The sequence below is a fragment of the Pezoporus wallicus genome, unplaced genomic scaffold, assembly GCF_028554395.1.
Source record: "Pezoporus wallicus isolate ANWC-B61680 ecotype Strahan unplaced genomic scaffold, APGP_CSIRO_Pwel_v1 contig_448, whole genome shotgun sequence".
Lineage (NCBI taxonomy): Eukaryota > Metazoa > Chordata > Aves > Psittaciformes > Psittacidae > Pezoporus > Pezoporus wallicus.
Genome location: NW_026636279.1, coordinates 930825 through 957946, shown reverse-complemented (window position 1 = coordinate 957946; position 27122 = coordinate 930825). Strand labels below are relative to the sequence as shown.

General features: G+C 44.1%; 1 protein-coding gene across 1 annotated transcript in view; it reads left to right on the top strand.

Annotated features, from left to right (window-relative positions):
- Positions 1–3796: 3796 nt before the first annotated feature.
- The window catches only part of NFAT5 (nuclear factor of activated T cells 5), a 63333-nt gene continuing 40007 nt past the window's right edge, over positions 3797–27122 (top strand). Inside the window, exon 1 of the mRNA XM_057399914.1 lies at positions 3797–4069. Coding sequence (XP_057255897.1) covers positions 3997–4069 — 73 coding nt within the window. The 5' untranslated portion in view covers positions 3797–3996. The remainder of the gene's footprint in view (positions 4070–27122) is intronic.

Below are 27122 nucleotides of genomic sequence, written 5' to 3'. Positions count from 1 at the left end.
CTGATTCAGTGAAAGTGCACGTCCACAAAAAGTAAAAACATAAGTAAAACCAATCCTGTAAGTCCTCGCTGCTGCTATCTACCAGCAGTGAGAGACAAGGCTCAATTAATGTACTACTTCATGGCATCCCCTGAACAGCACAATTGGTGCCCTCCCTCTGTGACACAGGATCCTCTGCCATGGGCTTGGGCTGCTGCCTCCTGCATTGGTGAGACCCTTCACTGGTGTATCCAGGCTAACTGGAATTTTGTTTTTCATGTATTTCCATCATACACCATTCAGGATAAGCATCTGTCTTAACATTTGTCTAAGGCGCAGGAATGGGTCACTCCATGGGCTAGACGGGTGATTCAGCAGCTCTGCTTAATGAAACATTTTTTATTGCCTTGGGTAAATCCGTGTCCTGGCTCAGTTTGTCAACGCTGGGTATGTGCAATGTCCTGAACACACTCCCGGGCTCTGGCTCGTGAGGTCTTTCTGTTCACCCTATTGTGCCTCCTCTTTTTACCTGTCTGCCCCTTTCAATGTATCTTGTAACTCAAGCTGGATTTCAAAACTGTTAGATAAGAAGGTGCAGTCCTGCCTTCCCTGACAGCTCCTCTGTTGTTTGCTCCACATGGATTTTTTACCTGCTGGGGTCCATGGGAGGAGTTTATGGCTTCAACTGGATTCCAGTAAACCTTGTACTTGTGTTTTGCTGACCTGTCTGGCTGCAGTTATTTCCCTGAGTCCCATTGCTAGGTACTGCTCCATGCTGCACCCTGGACTGATTTTATTTAGTCATTAGAATTCTAATTACACAGGACTGCATTCTCCTCCCAAAGAGCAGATTATCTGTTTCTTCAAATTTGGCCTTTGCCCATTGCCTCCCCTTCTTCATGCCTCTCCTCCCATTTCAGATGTGCGGTCAGTCCTGGGTACACTGGGGAGGGAGTTCTGCCTAAGAGTAGCATTCCCAGCACTCAGTGTCCTGATCAGACATGGAAGCCCAGGACAACGCCTGGTTGGCTGCAGGACACTGTGCTCTGGACACAAACACAGTCTGCATTGGTTGGACAGAGGCGCTTAGCTTGTGCCTTGAGCAGGAAGAGAATGTTCTTGTGCCACCTGCAACTGTCCTGGCAAACCAGTCACCAGCTGTGGGGTGACCTGTCCCCTGCTGCAGTGGAAGTCCTTCAGTCATGTAGCTGCTGCAGTGCCAGTACGTCTGGGATTTTGGCACTGTCCAGTCTGGCTGGCTGGCAATGAATTCCTCTGCTCCACAAAGGCAGGGGAGCTACCTGCTCCATCCCAGACTGCTCTGTCTCTCATCATTCCTCTCTCAGAACTAAGTTGTGTTTTTCTTCTCTGCCACAAACCATCTGTTAGTAGCACCTTCTCAGAAAGCTTTTTTTCCATCATTACTTAGACAGGAGGTGATCATAGCACAGTCTGACATTTTTTATCCTGGATGCTTCCCAAATGGTTTGATTTTGTACTGCCAGAGTAGGAGTAGCTCACTCTCTTCTCAAGGCACTCTTCCCTCGCGGGGTAGGGCAACCCTCACCTGGAACAGAGGAGTTCACCAGCCCTTCCAGAGCTGGCAGGTACATGATTTCAAAGGAGGGATCTTTCCCTTCAGCTCTTCTGAATATGACCACTCCACAACCTTTTTTTTGCCTCTCTCTGAAGTTCCCATCATAAAAAATAATTTACAATTGTTCAGTAAATTTATCAGCAAATCCTTTTAATTTCACAATCATATAATCTGAACCTGCCAGTCTGCGCAGTGCCATGTGTATTCTGCCCTCCTCTTTCCTCCTGCACACTCTGATAGCTCTACAAGGCCCCTGTGCTGTTCAGCCTTTAAATTTAGGCTTTGAAATTATTTATTGGATTTATAGCTGGTGTTTTACCTGATTTCAGTCACTCAGTATTGCTCCATTTGGGAAACTGCGTTGTTGGTTTTCATATTCTTAGGCAGCCTAACAGTTGAGGTTGGCTGTGGCCCTGCAGTCACGCTGAGCTACGTTGAGCTGAGTTAAACTGAGCTGAGTTGAACTGGGCTATGCTGCTCTGAGTAAGTCTCACCTCTCTGCTGCACCACCTGCCCTGTGCTGGCACTCGCGCTGAGCAGGATGGACTCCAGCTGCAAAAATGACCCCATTGCAAACTATCCTCAGTAACACCCCCCCCCCCCCCCCCTTAGCTTTAGACAGCTTCATCAGGCAGTGGTGATCCTGCAGCCTGCAGTTCCTGGCTATTTCCTATTTGTCTTGCACAGGAATGAACCAATATCTTTTCAGGACAGCAATGAAGTGGTAACAGCTAAATGCAGCTTGTGAGTGCTGTGGGTGATACACAACACTTACTGCACCCTCCATCCTCTGCTAAGGACCCCTATCATACCCACGTCAGCTGTCCCTCCTCCTTTACAGAGTGCTGCCCACCCCAGCTTCCCATGGCCTTGTTCTCAGGGTCTCAACTGCTTTTGGACATGGCACATATCACGTCTTCACCCTCACGGACAGCTTGTATCACATACAGCTTCTTCTTATCAGCTACCATGAAACTGTGCACGAAATGCCTTCAAGTGGGATTCCGTATCTGCCTCTCACATTGCTTCCCTTTCCTCCATTAACAAAAGGATAGTTTTGCTCTGGTAACATTTCCAGAATCAGCCCGCCAAAACCCTGCTATCTGCACACTCATCTTTCAGTAAGGGAATTTTTTGCCGAAGTTAAGAACTGCCATGCAGAACCTGGCAGTGGGACATCAACCTCTGAGAGTCAGCAGCCCCTCTGTGCCATTGCCATAGCTTCAGGAAACAGCCAGCCACAGGGAAATGTTGCCTGTAAGCTGGTAACAGAGTGATTACAGGAAAACCCTCAGGAAGATTTTAATTTGGGAGGATACTTGGGCCTGGCTTGAAGCAAATGAACAATGTCCTCACACGATGCCGTCTGCCCACTCCACTGGAGAAGGCAAGGCTCTGGGGAGACCTTAGAGCAGCTCCAGTGCCTGAAGAGGCTACAAGAAACCTGGAAAGGGGGTTTGGCCAAGGGCCTGTAGGGACAGGCCAAGGGGAATGGCTTTAACCTGCCAGAGGGGAGACTGAGATGAGCTCTTAGGGAGAAGCTCTTCCCTGTGAGGGTGCTGAGGCGCTGGCACAGGGTGCCCAGAGAAGCTGTGGCTGCCCCATCCCTGGCAGTGTTCAAGGCCAGGCTGGACACAGGGGCTTGGAGCAAGCTGCTCCAGTGGAAGGGGTCCCTGCCCGTGGCAGGGGTTGGGACTGGATGAGCTTTAAGGTCCGGGATGCCGTGTTCCTACGATTCCCATTCTGTTTGCTTTCAAACCCATGCTCCTTTACCTGCCACAACGCAGAGCTCTAGCTCCCATCCTCATCCCCACCCTTATGACCAACACCACCCCACCCAGCACCGCGCTCTCCCTCAGGGACCGGGGCCGGCCCCCGCTCCATTCTAGACGCTTCCACGCCCCCCGCCGCCACCGCGGCGGCTCTTCCGCCCGGCAGCTCCCCCGCCCTCCGCCACCCCTTCCCGCATGCGCACTGCGACGCTGCCGGCGACGGGGGAGAGCGCGGCAACGGGCTCTTCTGCGCAGGCGCATAGGGCCAGCCCGGTGGGCTGTTCTATCTCCGTACCACCGCCCGCCGGGACGCATGCGCGGAAGGGCAGCGCTGGTGTTCCGTGTGCGCGCCTCAACCCCCGGCGGCCGCGCAGGCGCAGAGTGGCACCTGAGGAGGCAGTCGGGCTCGTTCCGTTGGGAGCAGCCGGTTACTGTCAGGGGTGGCGGTGCCCGGTCCCGACAGCGAGCGGAGCCCCCGGCCTGGCCCGACCCGGCCCCATTCGCGGCCCCGACGTGAGGAGAGCCGCGCTCTCGCCTGCCGGTGTCTCCCCTCCCTACCCCGGGGCGGCGGAGGCAGCAGCGCCCCCCTCCCGGCCCGGCCCCCTCCTCCCGCCGCCCCCCTCGCCCCTGCCGGGCCGCGGAGCTGCGATGCCCTCGGACTTCATCTCTCTGCTCAGCGCCGACCTCGACCTCGAGTCCCCCAAGTCCCTCTACTCCAAGGGTGAGTGTGGCACCGGGCCGGGAGGTGGGGCCGCGGAGGGGGAGCACCGTGCCCGCGCCGTTAAGTGCTGTTAACGGCCGGCCCTGCCTCCGGGCCCGCGCGTCGGGCGGCCCCCCCCCTCCCGCCCTTCTGGCGCCGTCGGGGAGCTTCGCCCGCCCCGACCTCTTCCCCCACCCCCCCCCCCCCCCTCCTCCCCCGCCGGCGTGCGGGCCGCACCGGGATGCTCGGCCGAGGGGCCCTGGCACCCGCGCCGGGGCCGAGTCCGGCTCCCCCGGCCGCATTCCTGGCCCGGCCGCGACGGCCTCAAGAATGTGTCCCGACAGGTTCTTGCGCTCGGGGCCCTGCGGCGGCCCCCGCGGGAGCGGCGCCACGGCGGGGGGCTCCCCCACCCCACTTCCTCTCTCCCCGCTCCCTGCCTCGCCGCCGGTGCCGGCCGGGAGGGCGGCCGCGGCCCCGCTGCCGCTCGCTTGACCTCGCCGTTTGGCGGCGCATCCGCAGGGATGCGGCTGGAGACCGACGCTGCCCCGATGGGGGCTGGTGGGGAGGCAGCGCCTTCGGCCTGGAGCTGCGAGGGCAGAGTAACGGGGTGCGGGCGTCTGCAGGCTCCCCGAATTTCTCGGGAGGGGGCTTCGGCCTCGGAGCGACCCTGAAGGCTCTGATTTGGGTTAGAAACTGGGCAGGGGGCCCCGAAAGTAGAGGGCTGGTTTCCGTTCCGGTGGTGTGTACCGATACCAGGGGCTTGGAGCATCCCTGGCTGTTAACTCTTGGAGCAAGTGTAAAACGGCATCGCTGGGGCGTAGGAAGTGGAGCCTAAGGGAGAACGTGGGGAATATTAAACGAAGAGAACGCCAGTTTTCATAGGATTTCTGTTCTGAGAAGCGCACACTCTCCGAGGGTGTGTGTGTTCAGAGAAGTGCTACATGCCACGCAAGTTCTTAACCTCGCCATTGCTTATTTGAGACTTAAGTCACTACAAGTAGTTTGTTGAGCACGTCCGCCCACAACACAGGTGGTGGGGAGCAGCTCTGCGGGGCATGACAGAAGAAATTGTCAGTCTTTTATTAGCCGGAAGGTACCTCAGCGGAGTTCTGTATTCTTACGGGAAAGATTAAACTTCTGAAGAATTTCTGGAGCTAACTGCAGTGTGCTCATAACTCAGAGTTGTGTGTTGTTAGTGGTGAAGCTATAAGAAATAAAAGGACTTTAACTAAATCAGAGCACACCTTTAAAGCCCTTAAAGTGCTCTAGGTTATTGTCGTGCTGTTTAGAGATCTTAAAAGTTAGCGCCAATTTGTAATAGCGTAGAAATTTTAAGATGTTCCTGCAGGGGCTTGAAGCTCTCCTGTTCCCTAACCCGTGCGTATGCCAGTTGATTTCAGTCCTAGTGAGGGTGGCAGAAAGGAAAAGAGTATTTTGAAGCAGGGCAGCTTGATTAAAAACACCGAGGTGATAAATCCCCATCAAAGTGACCATTTATTGTACTGGATATTTGAGAAATGTGCAGTGTGAATTTGTAAAAATTTTAAATAAAAATGTTCTATGTGAGTTACTAAACTTCTTTAAGGACTTGTGCTTAACTGGGCAGAACTTTGGAACAATTTGATCTTACTATGATTTTCCAACTTTTTTATATTTAATGGAATGGCTGAGATCCTTTTCCTACCTGAAACAGACACTCGGACTGATTAATCAAGAGTGTATTTTTAATTCTGGTGGTGTTGATGCAAGTTCAGAGCTAGAAAAGATCTAGAGAGGGATGTTTGGTCCATCTCTATCGTTTTCTTGAGCGATGTTTAGGAGAGGCCATAATGAGCTGTTGGATCCAGCAAGATGGCACATGACAGAGGTGTCTGGAGCAGTGAGTGGTTATAAAGAGATTACAGCAAAGTTGGCTTGTCATGTTTTGTCATAATAAAAGATCAAGGAGATGTTAAGTTGAAATGCAGTTTAATTAAAATTTAGAGCCAATGAATACACTTTTCCAGAGTGAATAACAAAGCGATCGTCTCTTTATTGAGATGTATATTAGTATGATTTCTAGCTGGATTTAGAAAAGGTGGTTAGTGTTATCTGGTTAATCAGAACACACTTCAGTGTGCTTTTGTTTTTTTTCCCCTCTATATGTACAGATAAACTTACCCCATGGACAAATTTCTGGATCAGAGTATGAATACAGCTGATGCGATAAAGGGAAAGGCCTGAACACAGTGAGAAAGCCACAAATATGCATTTGTGATGAGGGTGTGTTAGGAGCATGTAGCTTCTCATAACTGCTCTCCTTTTAGAAATGCAGCTACCCTGCAGTTTGGAATCCATCTTGCAGATTGAATTGGGGCCAGTAACTTCTCCTCTGAATTGCATTCCTGTGTGTGAGTTGGGATGGTTGCGGTTTAGTGATGCCCGTCTTGTATGTTTGTCCGTGGCGATCCCTGTGGTGTTCTGGAAATGCAGAGATGATGAAAGCAAGAGATTGGGGTGGTCCCGGGAGTAACGGGGTTTTCTAACATTCAAACCTCAGTTAAAGTGGAAGAGTTTTAGAGTGTTGATTAAAACACACTTGCCTATTATTAAAAGTGAAGTTCTATTTGAAACCCCAGAGAATCAACATGCAGCTTCTGCTAGTGCAGTTTTTAATGGTACAGTTTGTCCCCTTCTCTGGAGAGATTGGGTTGTGTCATCAGTCATGCTGCGTGTTAAAGTTTTGGCTTGTGTGGCCATCTCAGTTAAGATTTTTGTTTTCATATTCCTCAAAAAATATTAAGCAAGACTAAAAGCACACAAACCTAAGGCGACATGGCAGTACAAGCAAAGGGAGAGTCATTAGTTTAAAATCTCAGTTATTTCTTTTCATTTATGCATGGCTTAGGAAAGGGAATATTTTTCTTTGACTATTTAAATACTTCCAGTTTTCACTCTTCTAGTGTGTTTTCATGAGCAGTTCCAGCCAGTATGAATTCCCACTTGCTGAGTTCAAGCAGTCTTGTCCCCTGTCTGTTCCTTACTGCTCTGTGCATGTGAACTCTTGTGACAATGTGGAGAGCTGGGTTGGGGAACTGGTCATACTAAAATGAAATCTACTCTTCCCCCTATTCCTTCTCAACAACAACAAAAAGGAAAAAGGGAAGAGAAATGTTGGTTTTTAACTAGGTGAGTATCTTTGTCATGTTTGCTGTGGGTCTTTGTGAATGGCTTGTGCTGACTCAAGAAAAGGACATGTGGAAACTAGCAGTGGGGAAGGGTGGGACAGCTTCTTTCAGCAGCAGTGCCAGCTTATATTGGCTTAAAATGATAGTGAAACCATACTTAAAGTTGCAGGCTTCTGGAATATGACTGATTATAGCTGCTAGAAATAAAAAGAAATATGAAGTCTTGATTCCAAGGCCTGTTGCTGAAGCTTGTCCCCACAGCTCCTGAAAAACTGAGTTGTGCTAAGGACTAAAACCTGTCTTGTGATGTTTAATCAGTTGGGTTTTTTTTGGAAGTATATCCTTTGTAACCATTGCAGAAGTATGGTATCTCCTAACAAGACAGTAGACATCTACAGAAATATATGCATTTTTGAATGCTGAAAATCTTTAGAATGTAATGGGTTTAATTCCCATCTTTACATAACATACTGTCCTATTTGAAATAAAAAAAAACAAATGTGCATACAAATTAGTAATGTAGTAAAAAAATCACTGGAGCATAAACCATAAAACCTTGAGGCTAGTTTTTTGCGGTTGAATATCATATGCACCATTCAGATACAGCAGTTAGCTATTCATTGTCAACAGGCAGAGCTGAGAAACTGTGATTAAAGGAGTTCATCAGGTGTCAGGTACTAAAGCCAAATTGATTAAATATGGGATTAATTTAGCAAATATATTCATTTTAAACAAATAAAGTGTGTGTTTGTTAATACAGTTGCATTTTTGAACTGCAGCAAGTTCATCCAGAACTTTTTGTTTGTCGTCTCCTCCCTCTGATTTCTTTTTACCCAGCCGAGTAACTGTAAAACTGTGAGACTTTCTGGAACTTGGAAGCATCAAGAAAAATGTTTGTAGTCTCCTAAATAACTCTTTTGTCCTAAATATGTCATATAGTTAGAACTCAATTTTCTTCCATGATTAAATGTTACATGACAGTAATCTACTTGTATTTACTGAGAATTGTTGGTACAGCACGTGGTTTTGGGTGAATTTTTTTTCTTTTTCCTACCAGAACTTTTTTCTTTCCATGATCCAGAGGATAACTCTGGTAATTGAATTATCAAAAAGGGATGGAGCAGATGCTTTATAAAAACAGGAAGAGCCTGCTTTTAGTTTTGAACTTTAGCTAGTACTAGCAGATTTTAGGAATAGAAATAATACTTAGCTTCTTCTTGTAATAATACTTAGCTGCTTTCTAGCTTGCAGAAGGTGCCGTGCTGGACAAGGAGTGCTGAGTGATGGACTGCATGCACCCGGCTGCTGCAGCTCTGCCAGCTGACCCCAGCACCTTCTGTTTTAAGTGAAGGAACCAGTTAAATTCTGTGTCAGCCCTGTAAATGTCTATTTCTACTTTGAATCTTACTAGTTTATTAGCTATAAAAACAAAAGTCTGGAAAATATTGCTTCAAGATGAGTATGTGTGGTGCTGGGATAAGGAGAAGGATTTTGAATTCACAGCTTTCCACACTGTAATTTGAATATTCTGGTGACAGAGCTGTTTTAACAGACCACTTACCCTCCCATCTGTTCTCACCCATGTGCTGTTCTCTGCATTGTGCCAAAACAATTGCTTTTTGTGGTGGCAAGATGAATGGGATTGGGAAACCAATCTAGAATGAGTATCCTGTACTTCTTGATAAGATCCAGGGAGAACAATGTTAAAAAATCCTAAGTGTGCTGCTGCGCAAGTGATGGTGTGAGGGCAAGAAAAGGAGGTTTTGAGGACTGGGATTAAATGGTGGAGGAGGTAGGAGATAAGGTAGAACTGAAAAACTGGCTTTGCAATGGAATGAAATGCTCCTCATGTTGTGCCTTCTGTTGCATTTGCTGTGCCTGTGCTCTTGTGCTTACACCGTGAAAGCCAAGCTTTCTGCCTGGGCTGTTTTTCTGGGGGATAGATGAGGGAATCCATGTCTGGAGCTTGAGAAACTGGGCAGGGTATAGCAGCACCTCCCCTGCTACAGGTGTGAACGGAACAGTGCAAGACTGTTCCTGCCATAGGCTCTCCGGTGCTTGCTTCGAGAATATATGTAGTGTAAATGTGTGGTGTGGGTCAAGGAGTAAAGGGATTAAGAGGAGTTAAGTAAGCTTTTTCTTTAGTTCTAAGACTAGTTGGTTTTTTTCATTGTCGGTTTTACTCATTTTGGATACTTAACATCTGTGGAAGTAAAGATGTTTTATTTTCCTTTTGGAGAATCTCCATATATTGCCCAACACTCTTGTCCCATTTAAGTTTAGATATTCAAAGAAACCATGAGTGGAGAAAATATATTTCAATCCCATGGAAAGATCTGAATATTGCAGTGGGGAGCTGGAATTTGACTTGGTTTAGTGAGACCTCAGTGTCAGCATGGCCACTTGTCAGAGTAGTGTGTTTGCAGCGGTGGTTTCACAAGAAAATGGGCTCTGGTGCTTTGTCAGCCTGGCTGCTGCTTTTGAAGCCTGTGGGCCGTGAATGTGTGGTTCCCTGCAACCAGAGGTGTTTGGTCCAGACTTCTACTTGCAGAGTTAAACGGGTATGTTTTATTATGTTGTCTTTTATTTCAGCAATCTTGGAGAGTTCTCAGGGACCCAGAGGCTAGAAAACTGATTTAAGTTACAGTGCAGATATTTCTGATCGTGGATGTGCTTTAGAGGAAGACGTGATTTTGCAATAGTTCCCATCCATTTTAGTCTATTTTCGGCTCATCACATTCTTTGCTGCCAGGTTATGCCACTCAGCATCCCTTATATTATATCAATCAGCGGCATCACACCTTGCATTTTATTTTGTTCTGGAAAGTTCTTTTTGCACTTTTGACGCTTAGCAGAGATCTGAGAATCTTTAGAATGTAAAAATATGTAAGTCAAGAGTGCTTGTGCTTCAGTTAATTCAGGATTGTGCTTCATCATGTTTGAAATCCGCTGTAACTGCTCATAAGGGGAATCCATAGGGAACTGCTGTTCAGTCGTCAAGAGGTATAATTTTTTTATCTCATGTTTTCCAGATTGTAGGTTAGGATTTTTCTATTTTTATAATGCATCTGATTTTTATTTCTAAGTTTTTGACAGCATAGTTACCTTTTGGGGTCTGTTGACTAAAAATTGTAGTTAGTTTGAGGCTTGGATTTTTTTTTTTTTCCTGATTTTTGCACTGGTATGCATACTATTTAGTTTTATGTGGAAGTATATTTCTTTTGAGTTGGAGAAAACAAAAGAGAAGTAATGCGTTCTTTTATGCAAAAAAGGCAGTGGCCTGAACTCATTTTGAAGTGTAGATAATGCTGGTAAACCCTAGAGGGAATTGATGAGTGTCCAAAGTGCAGGTGAAGTAAGGCATGTGATCATGTCTCTGCAGTTTATCACGTTTGTTATCTTCTCTGGGTTTATGTAAAGAGCGAACTGATGAGGTTGAATATTCGGACAAGTTTTGGCTTTCTCGTCTGCAAGTACAGCAATTATTTTAGGAACTGACTGAAATGAACTCTTGGATCTAACTTTAAACTCTGGTGTAAGAGCAGATTCTGATGGGCACATAAGAAAATCTTAAGTATTTGCGATTTGTGAAAGTGTGCAGTGCTTTAGCAGTGTTGGATGGAAATGCTCAGAATCAGTTGCATTATGTTATTAACTTGTGTAGTTCTGAGTGATTTGTATAGTGAATATCATCAACTGAACTAAGAGGAATGTTTTCACTGTTTATATAAATAAACTCTGAAGAATTGTTCTCCAGTTCCCTCAATTACTTGTCCCTCCAGTAGTTGGAAGGGTAACCTGACAAAGTTTATAAAACTAATGCAGTATGCCAAAGTAATGCAAAGTTTTGATGCTGAAAGCAGATTTGAGTTGCTGTGAAGTTCAGATTGTTTGGCAAACAAAGGGAAGCTGGACAGCAGTCCCTGTTAACGTCCAGACAAGGTGAAGCATATAGGAAAGATAAAGACAGTAATAAATGTTTTCAAGTATTGGAGTTCCATTCCTGTTCAGAAACTTTGACATTACAAGCCAGTTGTTTCAGCCTCTCATTGTCTAGAGGCCTGTGTTTTTTTGTATGTATTCACTCAGCAGAAGAATCTAAGTTTTGATAGCTGCAGAGTTCAGTAGCTTCTATTAACTGTGACAGTTTCTGTTGTCTTCTGCTGAGGGAACATGACCTTCTAATGGGACTGTTAACTGGTAGTGGTCATGCAAACGTCTTTGTGAAGTGGGGCAGGAAGATGTGAGTTGTAAGTTCCAATCTGCCTCTGCTAAAACTACATTCTGCTTCCCTGTGTGCCTCTCCTGGGAGAGTGTTGATGGCAGCAGTGGCTCCTCCTGAGCTGGAGGCGGTAGTGGAGTTCTTGTTGAGCAGGACTGCACACCTACATGTTTAAGTAACGTTGAGTACCACTATTAACATGTGTTTCACAGTTCAGTCAGTACATCTGCCTTTGCAGTGAGGTTCCTTTGTGTGTATGTGATACATGTCTAACTATGCCTGGCGCTCCAGGCATACTTAGCAGGTTCTAACTGTTTTAAACTCCTCTCTGCTGCGTTTGTTAAGAGTCATAGAATAGTTAAGGTTGGAAAGGATCTTAAGATCATCTAGTTCCAACCCCCCTACCATGGGCAGGGACGCTTCACGCTAGACCATGTCTCCCAAGGCTCAGTCCAACTTGGCCTTGAACACTGTGGATGGGGCAGCCACAGCTTCTCTGGACAACCTGTGCCAGTGCCTCAGCACCCTCACAGTGAAGATGAATGCCACACCACCCTCATTCAACCTAAACCTCCCCTGTTTAAGTTTGAACCCATAATAGATAGTGATAAGTGATGAAGAACTTCCACCATCTCGTCTGTGAGTATATTTCAGAGTGATCAGTGCCTTTCCTTAGCCTGTGTGCAGATATCATTTGGGAGTAGATCTTACTTTGCTTTTCTTTTAGGGCATCTGAGTTCTGGACAGGGCCATTTTTCTTGGCTTGAAACTTGAACCACCCCTGGAATGGATTTGCTTTTTAATCAACTGGGAAGGAAAAAAAAAAAGTTTTCTTATTTTGTTGTCTGAAAAGATTCAGTTTAAGCTTCCATAATTTAGTTATTTGCTGCCACTTAAGTAGGAACGGTTCTTTTGGAGGTGTGGCAGCAAGGAAGGGATTATATTGTTTAGAGTACCCCTTGCTGTGCAGGTATTTCAATACATTAATACAATAGCAAAAGAATTCATTTAGGAGGATTACTACCATTCTGCACCTGATCTGGGGAGTTTACAGGCTTTATTTACACTTCATTCAGCTTTTAGATATAGAGGAAAGACAGCTGAAGTACCCTGGGTGTTTGCAACAAACACTTTATATAGTGGGTTACTAGTTTTCTTGTTGAAGAAACTCTGAGTACAATTTTTTCCCTCCCTGAGAAGGACAGTAAGGGAAGACAATCAGGCTGAAGAGATCTTTCAAGTTTAACAGCATATGACTTCTGAGAAGCTGGTCATAGCAGCCTATAATAGCTCAGTTTCTTGGGGAGCAGGGTGGGATAGTCTCGGGGAATGCTGGAATCCTCTGTAGGAGGTAGGCTGTGTTCATCCAGATGTAATCATCTGCACGCTTGCTATTTATCCCCATGAACTCTAACCCTCAGAGGACTTGCCTTCTGTTATGTTGTCTTTCCTTGACTTGGTGTCAAGGTTTAACATAGACAAGGTCTTGCATGATTTAACTGGAGATACCAAACTGAAGAAGATTTAAATGAGGGGGAGAGGAGTATGAAAGCCAGGAATGGTATAGCACAGATAAATAGGCTGTGCTTGTTTATTATTTTTCATGGCTTCAGAGATAATATGTGCCCAATGCAAAGTCTAAGCAGCAATTTAAAACAAAAGATGATGTTGTGGTTCAAGCCCAGCCGGTAACTCAGACCTGCGCAGCTGCTCTCTCACTCCCTGCCTTCTTCCCCTCCTGCCCCCAGAGGGATGGGGAGGAGAATCGAAAGAATGTAAATCCCACAAATTGAGATAAGAGCAGTCCAGTATCTAAGGTATAACACAAACCACTACTGCTACCACCACTAATGATAATGATAAGGGAAATAACAAGGGGAGAGAATATAAAATGAAAACGGGAAAAGAAAACAATAAACACAAGTGATGAACAATACAGCTGCTCACCACCCGTGAACCAATACCTAGTCCAACCTGAGCAGTGATCTGGGCCTTTCGGGTAACTCCCCCCGGTTTCTGCACTGGGGATGATGTGCTGTGGTATGGAATACCCCTTTGGCTAGTTTGGGTCAGGGGTCCTGTCTCTGCTTCCTCCTGGCTTTGTGTGCCACTCCTCATGGCAGAGCATGAGACTGAAAAGTCCTTGATTGGAGTAAGCATTACTGAGCAACAACTAAGACATTGGTGTGTTATCAGCATTATTCTCAGGCTAAAGTAGAAAACCCAGAACTGCACCAGCTATTAAGAAGCAGAAAAACAACTGTTAGAGCTGAACCCAGGACAGATTGCTTTTTTTCCCCTTCTCTTCTGTACACCACTTAGTTGTGGAAACAGTTGAAAAATGCTTTGAGTGGTAAAAGGATAAATGGTTCAAGAAGCTGTTAGATTTGTAGAGGGTATATCTATTTATGGAAACCTGTAAACTGGGGAGTTAACCTACAGTAGGGCTGCTGTCAGTCCATTCTCCACCTAGCCTGTAGTTGTGCTTGGGATTGCCCTGACTCAAGTGCAGGACCTTGCACTTGGCCTTGTTTAACTCCATGAGGTTCACGTGGTCCCACCTCTCCAGCCTGTCCAGATCCCTCTGGATCTTACCCCTTCCCTCCAGTGTTTTGACTGCACCATACAGCTCTGTATGGTGTCATCAGTAAATATGCTGAGCATGCTCGACGCCACTGTCCATGTCTCCGACAAGGATGTTAAACAGCATGCACCTCATCAGTTGCATCCCTCTTTATCTGCAGCCTAAGGGAGCCTTGGTGCGTATCAGGAGCACTGCTTGTTGGGAAGAACATGGGGCTCGTAGTAATGAGAGACAGCCTGCATGTTTCACATGCTTTTCGTGCAGTCACAAGGCATCTCAGAGCATGGCACACAAGTCCCAGATTACCTGCTCAGCTTTCTGTCACATTTAGCACTACAGCAGCTATTGTAGCAGAATAGCAGTGTTACGGACAGCTTGTTCAAAGTAAGCTTTTACCAAGCCAAGGTGCTACGGTTCCATTTCAAGGCATTAGTAAACTGAGGGTTGGGTGGACTCCTCTGTGCCTCCAAACTTGAATGGTGCTTGCACCTAAGGAATGAGCATAACTGTGTTTCTGGTGAACTTTGGTTCTGAAAACAATCCTGATGTTTTAACATGGTTGATAAATAGCTAATAATGATACTCTTTGGTCATACTGTATTTGGATTTCTTTGAACATTTGAGAAATTAAGTCTTTGAGGTGGTAGAATGTGAAGTTGGGAAGAAAACCAACTCTCCTTAAAACCCATTGTAGTATAGAATCATAAATAACTAAATGCCATTGTTACGACAACTGTATCCAAGAGTGTTGCATGGGAAAATGAGGTGATTTGAATTCCTTAATTGAATTTTTATACCTGTCATATTTGGATTCTTTCCAAACATAAGCTTAGCTCAGTTTCCTGCATGCTATCAGATTAAAACATGGCAACATCAGATTTACTGTTTTTAATTCTTACAGTGTTGTGAACGGATTGATTCCCCCCCCCCCCCCCCCCCCCCCCATATTTTTATTTCCGCTACCATTTTGGGTTGTTTGAGAGAACTCTTGTCTTTAAATGCTACTCCTTATATGTGATTAAAGCCTTCCAGAAATGTTGCTGAAGAGTTAACTTCATCAGAGCGGTACCCTGTTGTGCATGCATGTACTTTTCAATATGTCATTACCAATCCGTTTCTTGAAGTGGCAATTACTAGATAATGATGTTCTATCTTTTGGAGGTGTGTAAAATTGCATGCAAACAAGACACAGGATTTATACTGCCTGTCTACATTTAGAAAAGTACTCTTTGAGCTGTGAATGGGGATGACTGAAACACAGCCAGGAAAGCTTTATTTGATATTTGGATGGATGCCGTAAATAGAATTCAGCTAACACATGCCTTTGTCAGTTGTGGAAATTCAACTTTAAAAGGGTTAATTTCTCAACCCTGTCCTGCTGTTCAGAATCCTGAATATTGAGATTAACAGCTTTTCTGAAGGTTAGTGGAATACCACAGTAGCTGGTTTTGTTCAGTTGTGAATTGCTTGCAAAGTTACCTTTTTAATACTAGCAATTTTTGCTACTCGTACTTGTGCTTTAAAAAAAAAAGGCAAGAAACAACATTTAGGTTTCATTTTTAAGTACAAAAAAATAATGATATTACAGCTGTGATAAAAGTTTAATGACTTTGGTTAATAATAATTACTGATCATCTTTCTTAAAATAGAAGGTCTGTCTTCCAGCAAGCTCTTCTCTCTCTTTGCTAACACACTATAATGTGCATTTCAGTAGCAACATTTGCAGGCAAGATTTGGATTTTACAGCGTCTGGTTCTAGATCATCAACACAGAGTGCTTGGATCCTCTGCTGATCCTTCAAAGTGGAGCTGCAATGCCATAAACTTTTTAATCATTAAGTTTTCTAATGTGGTCAGAACCATGGCATCTGCCTTTCCCTATGTGCTTATGAGTTGTGTTGATTTAGGGTTTGCTGCTTTTGTCTGAAGCCAGAGGGAACTGGAAGGAAGATTTTCTGTTTGGCTGTGTAAAACATCCTTGTATACACTGCAGTTTCTTTGAAAACCTGCCACTGTTGCTGTAGCAGCAATATAATTCTGCCAGCATTGATAATAACAGGAGCACTGGCGGGAAGACTTGCTTCCAGTCCTTTACTGCTTTACCATCTACAAATGCTCTGAATATAATGTGGCAGATAAGAGGGAGGGAATAGTAGTACTCTCTAGTTGTTTCCACTGACCTCTCCTTAGACGTGCTGCTGAAATGAAAGCACCAGTACAAAGTCAGGAAGCATGCCAAGTGTCTTCACACCTTCATTTGAGAGATGTGTGAAAAATAGTGTTCTGGGTACTGCTGGAGAGCCTGTTCAGGATACCTTAATGTCTACAGGACAGTCTACAGGCTGTAGTCTTTACATATTTTAGGTACATTGTTGATTTGAACAGAGTGCTGTGTTTAACCACATTATTCTGAGATATACTTGAAGACATGAAATAAAGACATTGTTTTAGTGTGTGTTACCTAGCGAACCGAGCGCTGTATGAGATCAGTTTGACTATGTACTGTTGCTGGCTGGCAGGGGAGCCTGGGAAGTTATGTTCTTCTTACAACTTCTTGCAAACTCAATTTTGCATTGGCAAAAATAGGAGTAATCAGGCTGACAACTTTGTAAAATGTTTGATGGTGTCTGCATCAAGACTATAGTCTTTTGCTGAGCATCATCTAACTGTTCTAAGATTCCTTGAACTACAGTCTTTTTCTTGCTTTTTGACTTTTTTGACATGCAGTTATGCAACAAGTATCTTCATGGTGTAGTGGGACTTGGCAGAGAAGGTTTATGATTGGACTCAATGATTTTAAAGGTGTTTCCCAACCTAAATGATTCTGTGGTTCTTTGAATAGTTGCTGCTTTTTGTCTGTTATGTATGCTCAAGTAGGGTCTTCCCTTCTTGCTTGGTATGAAACTTAAACCTGCCTTCAGGGCTGTTTGCCTCATTTTCACTACTGCTAAGCAAGCCTGTGTTAAATCTACTGAAGTTGTAAAGACGTTAGGCAGCACAGAAGCTGTGGTAGTCTGTAACGTATCATAAATCCTCTTTTAACAGATACAGAACAAAAGCTGATTTACTCTTTTATGTCGTCTACTCTTCTTCCAAATCTTTCTTGTAACTTTATAATATAAAATCTCTGCTGTTCCTCAAGCAGAGCTGCCATTGCCTGCAGTTGTGGTGAGTCTCACTTATGCAAGTGAAAGTTTTGGGTCTCCTGTGGAGTACTTGAAAAATACAACCAAACTAAAAAGAAAGGGGAAAAAAACTGCACAAACCCAAACTCCCAACAGCAACACAAACACGATGCTAGAGTAGAAAGTACTTTAGCGGTCACAGGTTCGTCTGGCCTGTGCCTGTCTCAGGCTGTTTCTGTTCTGGTTTTATGCACTTGTCTGTCTCTCAGTCTACTAGTTGCCTTTCTCGACTCTCAAAGCTTCCTCTGTTGAGCTGCTTACTGGGTCCTGCTTATCCTGCTTTGGCTTCCTGTCTGTACAGTCCCTGTTTGGTTCACCATACCAGTCCTGGCATGCCATCTTACGGGGTAACAAAGTATTCTACAGGCAATGTACAAATTGTTTCATTTGTGCAAAGGTATAGGTATGCCTTCTCAATGTAGCTGTAGTAATGTTTTGTCTTGTTAACTTCGAGGCAAGCTGTATTTTCTATAGTTTTTGTTTATTTATGTCTCTGTTTTCACTGCAGAATGTAGTCCAGTGTATCCTCATGTTACTTCTTCCAGTTTACCCTAGATGAATGAAGTAAGAGCAGTCTCTGTGCTGTGAAGGATGGACTATCTTTGTTGGTTCTCATGCCTGTACTTAAGGGTGGCCTAAGTTTTCTGAAACATATCCTATGTTCTCTATGCTGCAATAACCAAACCCATTCAGTAAATGTTTTTTTTGGGTTCTGCAGAAAAACCTGCTTGTCTTTGGTGAGTGTATGGAGGGAGCCATGGGGAGGGCTGAGAACTGAAGAGGCTCATCAGCCACCTCTTAGGGGTTCTTCCTGGCAGGCAGAAGTCTCTTCACAGTATTCCCACACCAACCTTTTTGCATACAGAAAAATCCACAAGGGTCACATGGCACTAACATTTAGCAACAAAGCGAAGCTTTCATTCGATGTTGAGTGTTTAGAGCTGATGTAACACTATCCTTGTTCCCCGCATCATTCGTTAAAAAACTCTTTGTGAACTAAGCTGTGGTGGTGGAATCAGTGGCATACAATCAACTCAACGATGAAACTGTATTGTTCATCATAGATACTAGACTTCTGAGTAGAGCAGAACTTGAAGTTAAACAAACCAACCTCGGGGTCTTCTGACAGATTCAGAGAACTGAACTTTTTAGGTGTAGAATAGATTCTGGGTTTAGCATCTCTTGCCCACAGAAGTTTCTGAGAGATACACAGCTGCACATTCAGTTTTATGGAAATGCAGCTACGTTTGGAATGAGGAGGGGTCACAGTCAGGCCCTTAGCTGACATTTGGAACGTTGGTAATACAGGTTTAGCCCCAAACTCTGTCTTTACATAGACTGATTGGCATCATAGAATCTGTATACATGTGTGTATGAGTACTCTGAACCTGATCTGTCTGCTTAGCTGGGGATGTGGTGAAATATGAGCATCATTATTTTTTCTTTTTTAGAGTTGTTTTAATTTGCTGAGCATGTTTCTCCACTTTCCTCACTTACCTCCCGTGTAGGAGAGGCTACTTGAAGATTCATGTATTTCTAATTGATTTTTAATCTTCATTCCATATAAACAACTCTCTTTGCCTGCTTGCTTGGTTGTTTTTTTGATCAGCTTAGAGTACATCATTAGAAGAGATTTCTGCTTAGATGCTGCCAACTGATTAGAAGAATACACCAAGGTTTTTTCTTAATCTCTGGTATGACTGTCATGTGCTGCAGTGAGGAAATGGCCTTGGAAGAAGCAGCCAAATCTGTACGGGTATTAAAACATGTTGAGATGGGTATCAGTGGGGATCAAATGCACAGCGTCCAGTGCAGGGAGCTTATTAAAAGACAAGGATTAACTTTGCTGTTGTCCAGGAGGTCATGGAAGTGGATGTACCTACCCTTAAAGGCAAAAGCCACCACCACCACCAAGTGGAAGATGCCCTGTCTCTGCCTCTGTTGCAGACAGGCTGGTTTTCATTGTCACCCGTTTATTGATTGTGCTCTCCCACATAATTGCCTTTAGAGTAGGAAGGCGGTCATTACCGTTTAGCCTAGGGCTGGGGATAAAAGGAGTGCTGCTTAAGGATCCCCCAGCGTTAGAGGGGGTGAAGTCACAGGAGAAGATCCCCATGGTGGAACAGGCAGACAGACGGGTAGCCTGCGGAAGAACAAGGAGAGTTGGAATGGAGGTAGAAGCTGTAGCTGTAGCAGAGTTAAATGATGTCTGCCCTCTTTGTTGTGAAGAGGGAAACTTCAGCAAAAAATGGGATTTTTCACATCATGATCAGAAATTGATTTAGAGGGCATTACGTGCAGTGGAAGGATGTCTTCATGCAAAGGCAGACGCAATACTTCTTTCCTGGGTCCCTTTTTTTGTGTTCTTAGCTGTGTGTTGTCAAAAATAACCTGCTAACTTTCCCCCACTATTTCAGGTTTAACTGGTTATTCCACTGAAATTGATGACTTGAGCCTCCCCAGAACAGGAGGGTATAGGGGGAATTGCATGCCTAAAAATCAGAAATGGCTGTTCTACTGCCTATTGCTCTCTTGGTTCTGTAGCAGGATTCTCTGCACCTGTAGCAGTCTGAAGATGACCTTTCCAGATGGTGATATTGGTCTCCCCCTGCGTTAGTTATGACCTTGTTTGCTAGCAGGTCAGGGCAAAGTTCTGCATCACATTCGTAACTTGGCTTCCATGTGTGGAAGTTCAGGATGGCCTGGCCTTGCTCCTGGTACAAAAGAGCAATGCGCAGGGAAATCATTGGCCTATATAAGCCCATTCCACAGCGTTTAAGGCGCTCATGGCAAAATGAGGATGCCGGCATTCATCATGGATGAGCCTGCTGTTGCTTTTGAACATTGAAAATGGGTATTCTCTGCTGGTTGATGTATCTTCTGTGCACCAAGTGCTGAGTTATGAGAAGAAGCTCTCTGGTCAACCAAGCAGAAGGATCTCAGTTAAATTTGGGATAGGGTAAGAAAGCCTCACAAAAGTTTGAGGATGGAAAAGTCCTTGGGTAGCATTGTGCACTAGTACTAACACAGTGCAAGTTAATGAGGCACTAAATTACTAGAAATGGCAGTTCTTAATCTGTACATCTGAAATTCCTGTGTAGCTGCAATGGAAAAGTCAGTCAAGATTCATTAAAGGTAAGCAGCTGTAGAAAAGGCTTGCAAGGGCTGCTTGTGATAGAGTACTGGATCCATGTGTACTTAGTTTGCTGTGTTAAAGCTGAACTGATTATTTGCAACTACTTTCATTAGCTCTTCTGGGGAAACTGCTTCTCTTTCCTCTTCTGCCTTCCGTACTCTTGAAGTGACAGCATCTATTTCTGTTTCAGTGTTAAACTTACGTTATTTAACAAGAGGTCTTCTACTTGAAAGTGATTTCTGTTGTGACCATAAAAGGTCATTTTAAAATGAGAATTCCTGTTTTGTGTTAGGAGGGAGAGCCCTCTCCATGGTGGGAATACGTATGTTTTGGAAAAAGTGGGGCTTTCTTTGGGACATGTCCAAAGCTGGTGACTTCTCACAGAATCTTAGAGTTGTCGTAGCGCTCCTAGGCAGGAAGCAGTTGTATTGTGGTCCCTTTGCTCCCATAAGCTTAACTGCTATGTTCCTAAGAATAAAGTTTAAACAGAATCACAGTTTCTTGTTTATAAGGAAGCATCTAATGTTGCTGGTCACAAGGCATGGTCTGTTTCTGAAAGGTCCTTTGATACTGTGGTGATGAGAATGGTTTAAAAATTTCAATGTAGTGTTTTCTGTTGGTGGTGATGGGGGAAAGCTGGAGTACTTAGATTTTGGTGCAAGCTCAGGTACCTGTCAGCTGGGTTAGTCTGTGTGTAGGAATCTAAAAACATTCCTACAAAAGGCCCAAATGTCTGTGTGCAGTGAGGTGGATAGAGTCAAATAGGAAGAGAAGGAGCGCCTACAATTGTGAGCTTGCCATTGTGATCCACCAGCATTCATGCAATCACAGAATCGCAGACTGGTTTGGGTTTGAAGGGACCTTAAAGCTCATCCAGTTCCAACCTTCTGCCATGGGCAGGGACACCTTCCACTAGAGCAGCTTGCTGCAAGCCCCTGAACAACGCCAGGGATGAGGCAGCTACAGCTTCTCTGGGCACCCTGTGCCAGGGCCTCACCAGTCTTACAGGGAAGAACTCCTTCCATACATCCAACCTAAATCTTCTCTGTTTAAGTTTGAACCCACTGAGATCAGATCAGCTTCACCCACTGCTTCTTGCCTTCTGTGGGTTATTTTGCCTGCATCTTTCCGAGTCCTCTTCTCTCTCCTCCTCAAAGACACAGCTCCTGTCACAAGCTGTTGGGACTGATCCAGATATGTGTTGACCCAAGGAGATGTTTTTGTGGTGATGGATGGTGATGCATCCAGCCTTTTCACAGGTAGCTTTTGTTCAGTTCTCTCAATTTCAGCTGTGTGCAGCAGTTTAAATGAGGTGAACATACCTTCTAGGAGTGCTATATATATACTTTTGTGTATCTTCAGGTTTTGTTGCTGCTCTTGCAGCACTTTGGGAAGAGTGGTGGGGATACTTTTCACCTGAGACAGGATGCTGGCTTCATTCCCATTGATAGCTAGGTGTGCTGGAATGCTTATTATTTGGTTTGGGTGCACTGTTTTTGATGTGCTGCAAAAAACAGTCAAGTCTGGTATAATATTACTTAATTATTTTAATATTTCAATTCTGAACGCTTTGTTTCAAGCAATACACTGGCAAAAACTTATCTTCCTCTGACTGAAATTTGGCATTTTTGGTTATTGACCTAATTGTCCTGCTCAGTATAGCCTCATGAAATGCAGCTTTCTGAACTGTCAGTGTAACTGGCAGGAAGATCAAAGTTACAAGCAGCTGATCTCAGATAAGAGGTTATAAGGATAGAATAATCGGATAAAGGGCAGTTGAAGAAATTTGACACTTGCTGTAAATCTGCCTCTCCCCATGTGTCCTTGATTTCAGTAGTAGAATTTGCAAAGCCTGGGCTCATCTAGTTAGTTTAGTTATTTTGAGGGAAGGTATGAGATTTGGGAGTTTATTGTAAATAGGGTGTGTACTAACTTATTACATGAATGCAGGTGAAGGTTTATATGTGGAAATGAGTTTCTGTGACTCAGCTGATCATAAGTAGCTTGTTATATTGTTTGTGTGTTGATCTTATTTAAATTTATATACCCTGAAAAGTATATATATATAATATAGATATTTTATATATCCTGAAACACATGTTCCTTTCTTCCGGTATGGTGAAAAAAAATGTGTTTGGAGAAGATGCTGGATATAAATGGAGCTACTGCTAGAAAAAACAGCCCAGAATCTTCAGGTCAATTAATGTATTTGTTGAGAGGGTTTGAAATGAGCAATAAGTTACAAGACACCTTTTACTGTCAGTGAATGAAATTTCAGTTGCTGCTTCAACACAGTGCTAAAAACATTCCTGCTGAAACCAGGATTTTGTCTACATACTTTTTTTTCTTGTTAATTAAATAGAAATATGTAATGATGCTGAATTTTTCCTTTTGCCTTCAGATGTAATGCTGCATTTACATACATCTTTTATTTTTTTTTGTGGGTGTTTTCCACGTGAGTAGCCTTAAAATTATAGCAGATAATTTCATACACTTAATGTTCTTGTGTGCGCGCTGGTGTAAAACATGGCAATGGAGGTGAGCTGATCAATAGGAGCTTTAGCTATTTAAATACAGTATCCGGTGTGGAGGGAAACTGTATCCTCTGGGAAGAATTAGCTTCCTTGCAACAACTCTAGTCTTTCTGGAATTTGTCAGTTTTTGCTTTAACGCTATTTATAGTGCAGCATATATAAACACTGGCCTGTGTTTAGGTGAAAACACAAAAGTTTCATTTGAAGTCTGGTGTGTGCAAAGCAGGTTTATTGCTTTCTTAAGCTTTCTTAAAGATACCCAAACAATTTCAGATTCTTCAGAGAAGTGTTGAAGCGATAGTTCGTAATAATCCACTGCACTAAAGATGTGTTTTAGACTGTGAAGCTACATCTGTTCTCATGAAAGGTCAGGAGTTTGTGTGGGTTTTTTTTCTTTTTTTTTTCTTTTTTTCCTTAAAGTTTGGGTTTGACCTTAAACTTCTGCCATGTGTTCATAGAATCCCAGCCTGGTTTGTGTTGGAAGGGACCTTAAAGCTCATCCAGCTCCTACCCCTGCCATGGGCAGGGACCCCTTCCACTAGAGCAGCTTGCTCCAAGCCCCTGTGTCCAACCTGCCCTTGAACACTGCCAGGGATGGGGCTGCCACAGCTTCTCTGGGCACCCTGTGCCAGCGCCTCAGCACCCTCACAGGAGAGAGCTTCTGCCTAAGAGCTCATCTCAGTCTCCCCTCTGGCAGGTTAAAGCCATTCCCCTTGGCCTGTCCCTACAGTGAGGTGTGTGAGTTTCTTAGATGGCTTAGCAGGAAGAATTTGTTGCAGGGTGCACCTTGAGCTATGATCACTCTTTGTCAACACAGCTGACTGGGCATAATTTTCCGTATGGGAGGTTGTGACAAATACCTTGGGTGGCATTTACAGTGCAGCAGCTGCTGCAGCACTGAGCATCTGCCTCTGGCTCAGCAAGCCTGGGTTTTACTAACCTGTAGCACCAGTGCCGCCCAGAATAAAGGCTGCTGCTAATTTACAAGAGTTTGCTGTCTGGAGCTATTGTATGAACTGCTAGCTGCAGGGGCAATTATAGTTCAAGGTGCAGGGATGTCAAGTAGGGAAGCACCCTCTTTTGTCATAACTGTATTTTTCTTCAGCTCATATTTGTGCTTTTTGTTACTGGGACAAAATCTGAACCTTCCATTCTTTAGTCTCTTGAATTAAGATACTCATCTTGAAGAACACTTGCAGTTCAGAAGAAAAGAGGACCACACACATCTTATGGTTTCCAAATGCCACATTTTATTTGGAGTATTTTTTGACGTATTGAGGCTAGTGGCCAAGCTTACAGGAGCCATTCAGTGTGGACATAAATAAATGTTTCCTCTGAAACTGCTTGGGCTTTTGTGGTTTATAGAAGCTTTCTCAGAATCCAGCATGTCAAATAATGAACATGTGCAAATATGCAGCACTGGCTGTGCTTCAGGGGATGTAGAATGTGAGTGGTTTGGGAGCGTGAGTCAGGCTGGCTTGTTTTCAGCAAGGTGCAGACACGTTTCATTCTTCCCTGGGCTTTGTGCATCAGGACTGGCTTCGCAGCTTATGAAAGAAAAAGGACTGAGACTGAAAATCCCCAGTAGCAGTCAGAAAGTATGGTAATGGAATCATAGTACAACTAGGGTTGGAAAGGACCTTAACTTCATCTAGTTCCACACCAGCTGCCATGGGCAGGGACATCTCACACTGGGCCTTCTATCCCAGGGCTCTATCCAACCTGGCCTTGAACACTGCCAGGGATGGAGCATTTACTGCTTCCTTGAGCAACCCATTCCAGTGCCTCACCACCCTCACAGTAAAGAACTTCTTTCTTATACCCAACCTGGACTTCCCCTGTCTAAGTTTGAACCCTTACCTGTTGTCCTATCACTAGGATCCCTGATGACGAGAAAGGGTTCCCACTCTAATGATTCCATCTGTTAAACCAGATTTGAATTTACAGTGACACCTGCTAATAAATTGTACTGTCCTTACAGTGCTGAAACTGCCTAACAGTGACTGAAGTAGTTACTGGGCTTCTCGGCTTAAAATTTCTGGCCCTTCCACTTTCTTCCCTGTTGTTAAAGTTTCAGATACAGCTGCATAGAGTCTTAAAGGTTATTAGAACAACTGTGTTCCTTTTTGCAAGCAAGACGCACAGACTCCCTCCTCTTCTTCAGTGGATGGTCCCTCCAGAACTTGGCTGGTAGATTTTCATGTTTTTTTTTTAACTACAGCAGAGTTGTGTAACAGTTGATCTCAGCTGATCTTCCAGTGTTCTGCTTATTCCTGCTGCGCCTATTGCATCTTTCCAGTGAATTCAGCCCTTGTGGTTTGTTGGCTGAAGTACATTCAATACAATGAAAAGAAATTCTATACTTCCTTCACCTTCCTCAGACATTCTTGTTCAAATAGCAGTATAACTTCTTTTTGATTATTTAGTTAACAGATTTTTTCCTTGTCCTTTTTGCACATCATTCTCATCTTAAAACTAACAAAATGTGCCTTTGGAGCCTCCTTTCTTCCTCCACTGCTTACATAAAGAGATGCTATTTGAGTAGTAGCAGTTCAAAATGCAGTTTAGTTTGGGTTTTATTTTTTGAATCAGATTCAAGTCTGTATGTGCATGCAACTTAAGTAAAAATTGTAATATATAAAGTTAAAATTCATCTTTAATAGAGCTATAATTTAGAATATATTTAAACTGTGGAGGTTCTCATGCACACAGACAGTACACAATGCTGCTTAGTAAAATGTAGTATATTGGCACTAAAAAAGAGCTAACCTTTTTGAGAAAAGTAAATGAAGTATAAAATGAGAAGCGTTATTGTGACCATACCTTTACTCAACCACTTTTAAACCAGTTCACAGTCATTCCTGGTAGCCACTTGTGATGTGCATAACAGACAAGTAGTATCCTGCAAACAGCATTGTGGTTTTTTTTGGCTCTTTCTGTGCTCCACCAGTTGGCGGTGGGAGAGTTTGCAGTCTTACCCAGTACAGTAACTGTTCTGGTTTGTTGCATAGCCAGCATTTGGTATGGGTTGTGGTTTTAATACAGTTACATTTTGCTGGGTGTGTATAAACCTGTGCATTTGTCTAGAATATGTTTCATTTTTTTATGGGGTCTGATGCAGCTGAAGCTCTTTGAACAGCTCTGGAATTCTAATTTTTACAGAATTGCTGCACAAATATATTTTTCTTTAGGACTGAGTATAATTGTTGCTTCGTAGGAGGGAAAAAACCCTTTAAAAGTACACACTGATTTTTTCCATATGTCTCTCAGGCACCTAAACACATAGAAATGAATTTCGTAAAGTTTTGTGGCGTGTGATAGCTGGTCCAGTTTATAGCTGTTCATCTATAACTGTTTATAGCTATATTCAGTTTATAGCCCTTCATTTATAGCTGTCCCTGCCCATAGCAAGGGGGTTGGAACTGTTTAATCTGTAAGGTCCCTTATAACCCAGACCATCCTATGAGTCGATGTTCAAGGTTATTTACATCCCTGGATTGGGGGTTTGAAACAGGGCATCTTTGGTGTATCCAGTGGAAAAGGCACACATAGCTGTTTGCTCATGCCTGAATGGAGCTGTTTGGATCACTCAGTGATCCTGAGATAATTTCACAACAGAAATCACAAAAAGAATGTCTTAGAGGTTCTACTACTGTATGAGATCTGCCAGACCTGTATCATGGGGCTTTCTCTGTAAAATGGACTCGGATGAGCCATTTTGTTGGTGGAGACACCTTTCTGTGGAACATCTGTGTGAGTTTACAGGGAGTTTGAAGGAAAACTTCAGGAGACTCAGGGAACTGGAGTACCTCCCGTATGGAGACAGGCTGAGAAAGTTGGGTCTGTTCAGCCTGGAGAAGAGAAGGCTGCATGGAGACCTCATAGCAGCCTTCCAGTATCTGAAGAGGGCCTACAAGGATGCTGGTGGGGGGCTCCTCATTAGGGATTGTAGTGATAGGACAAGGGGTAATGGGTTCAAACTTAAACAGGGGAAGTTTAGATTGGATATAAGGAGGAGGTTCTTTACCTTACAGTAAGGTGGTGAGGCACTGGAATGGGTTGCCCAGGGAAGCTGTGAATGCTCCATCCCTGGTGGTGTTCAAGGCCAGGTTGAACAGAGCCTTGAGTGACATGGTTTAGTGTGAGATATCCCTGCCCATGGCAGAGGGGTTGGAACTGAATGATCTTAAGGTCCTTTCCAACCCTAACTATTCTATGATTCTATGAAAAAGAAATGTTACAGATAA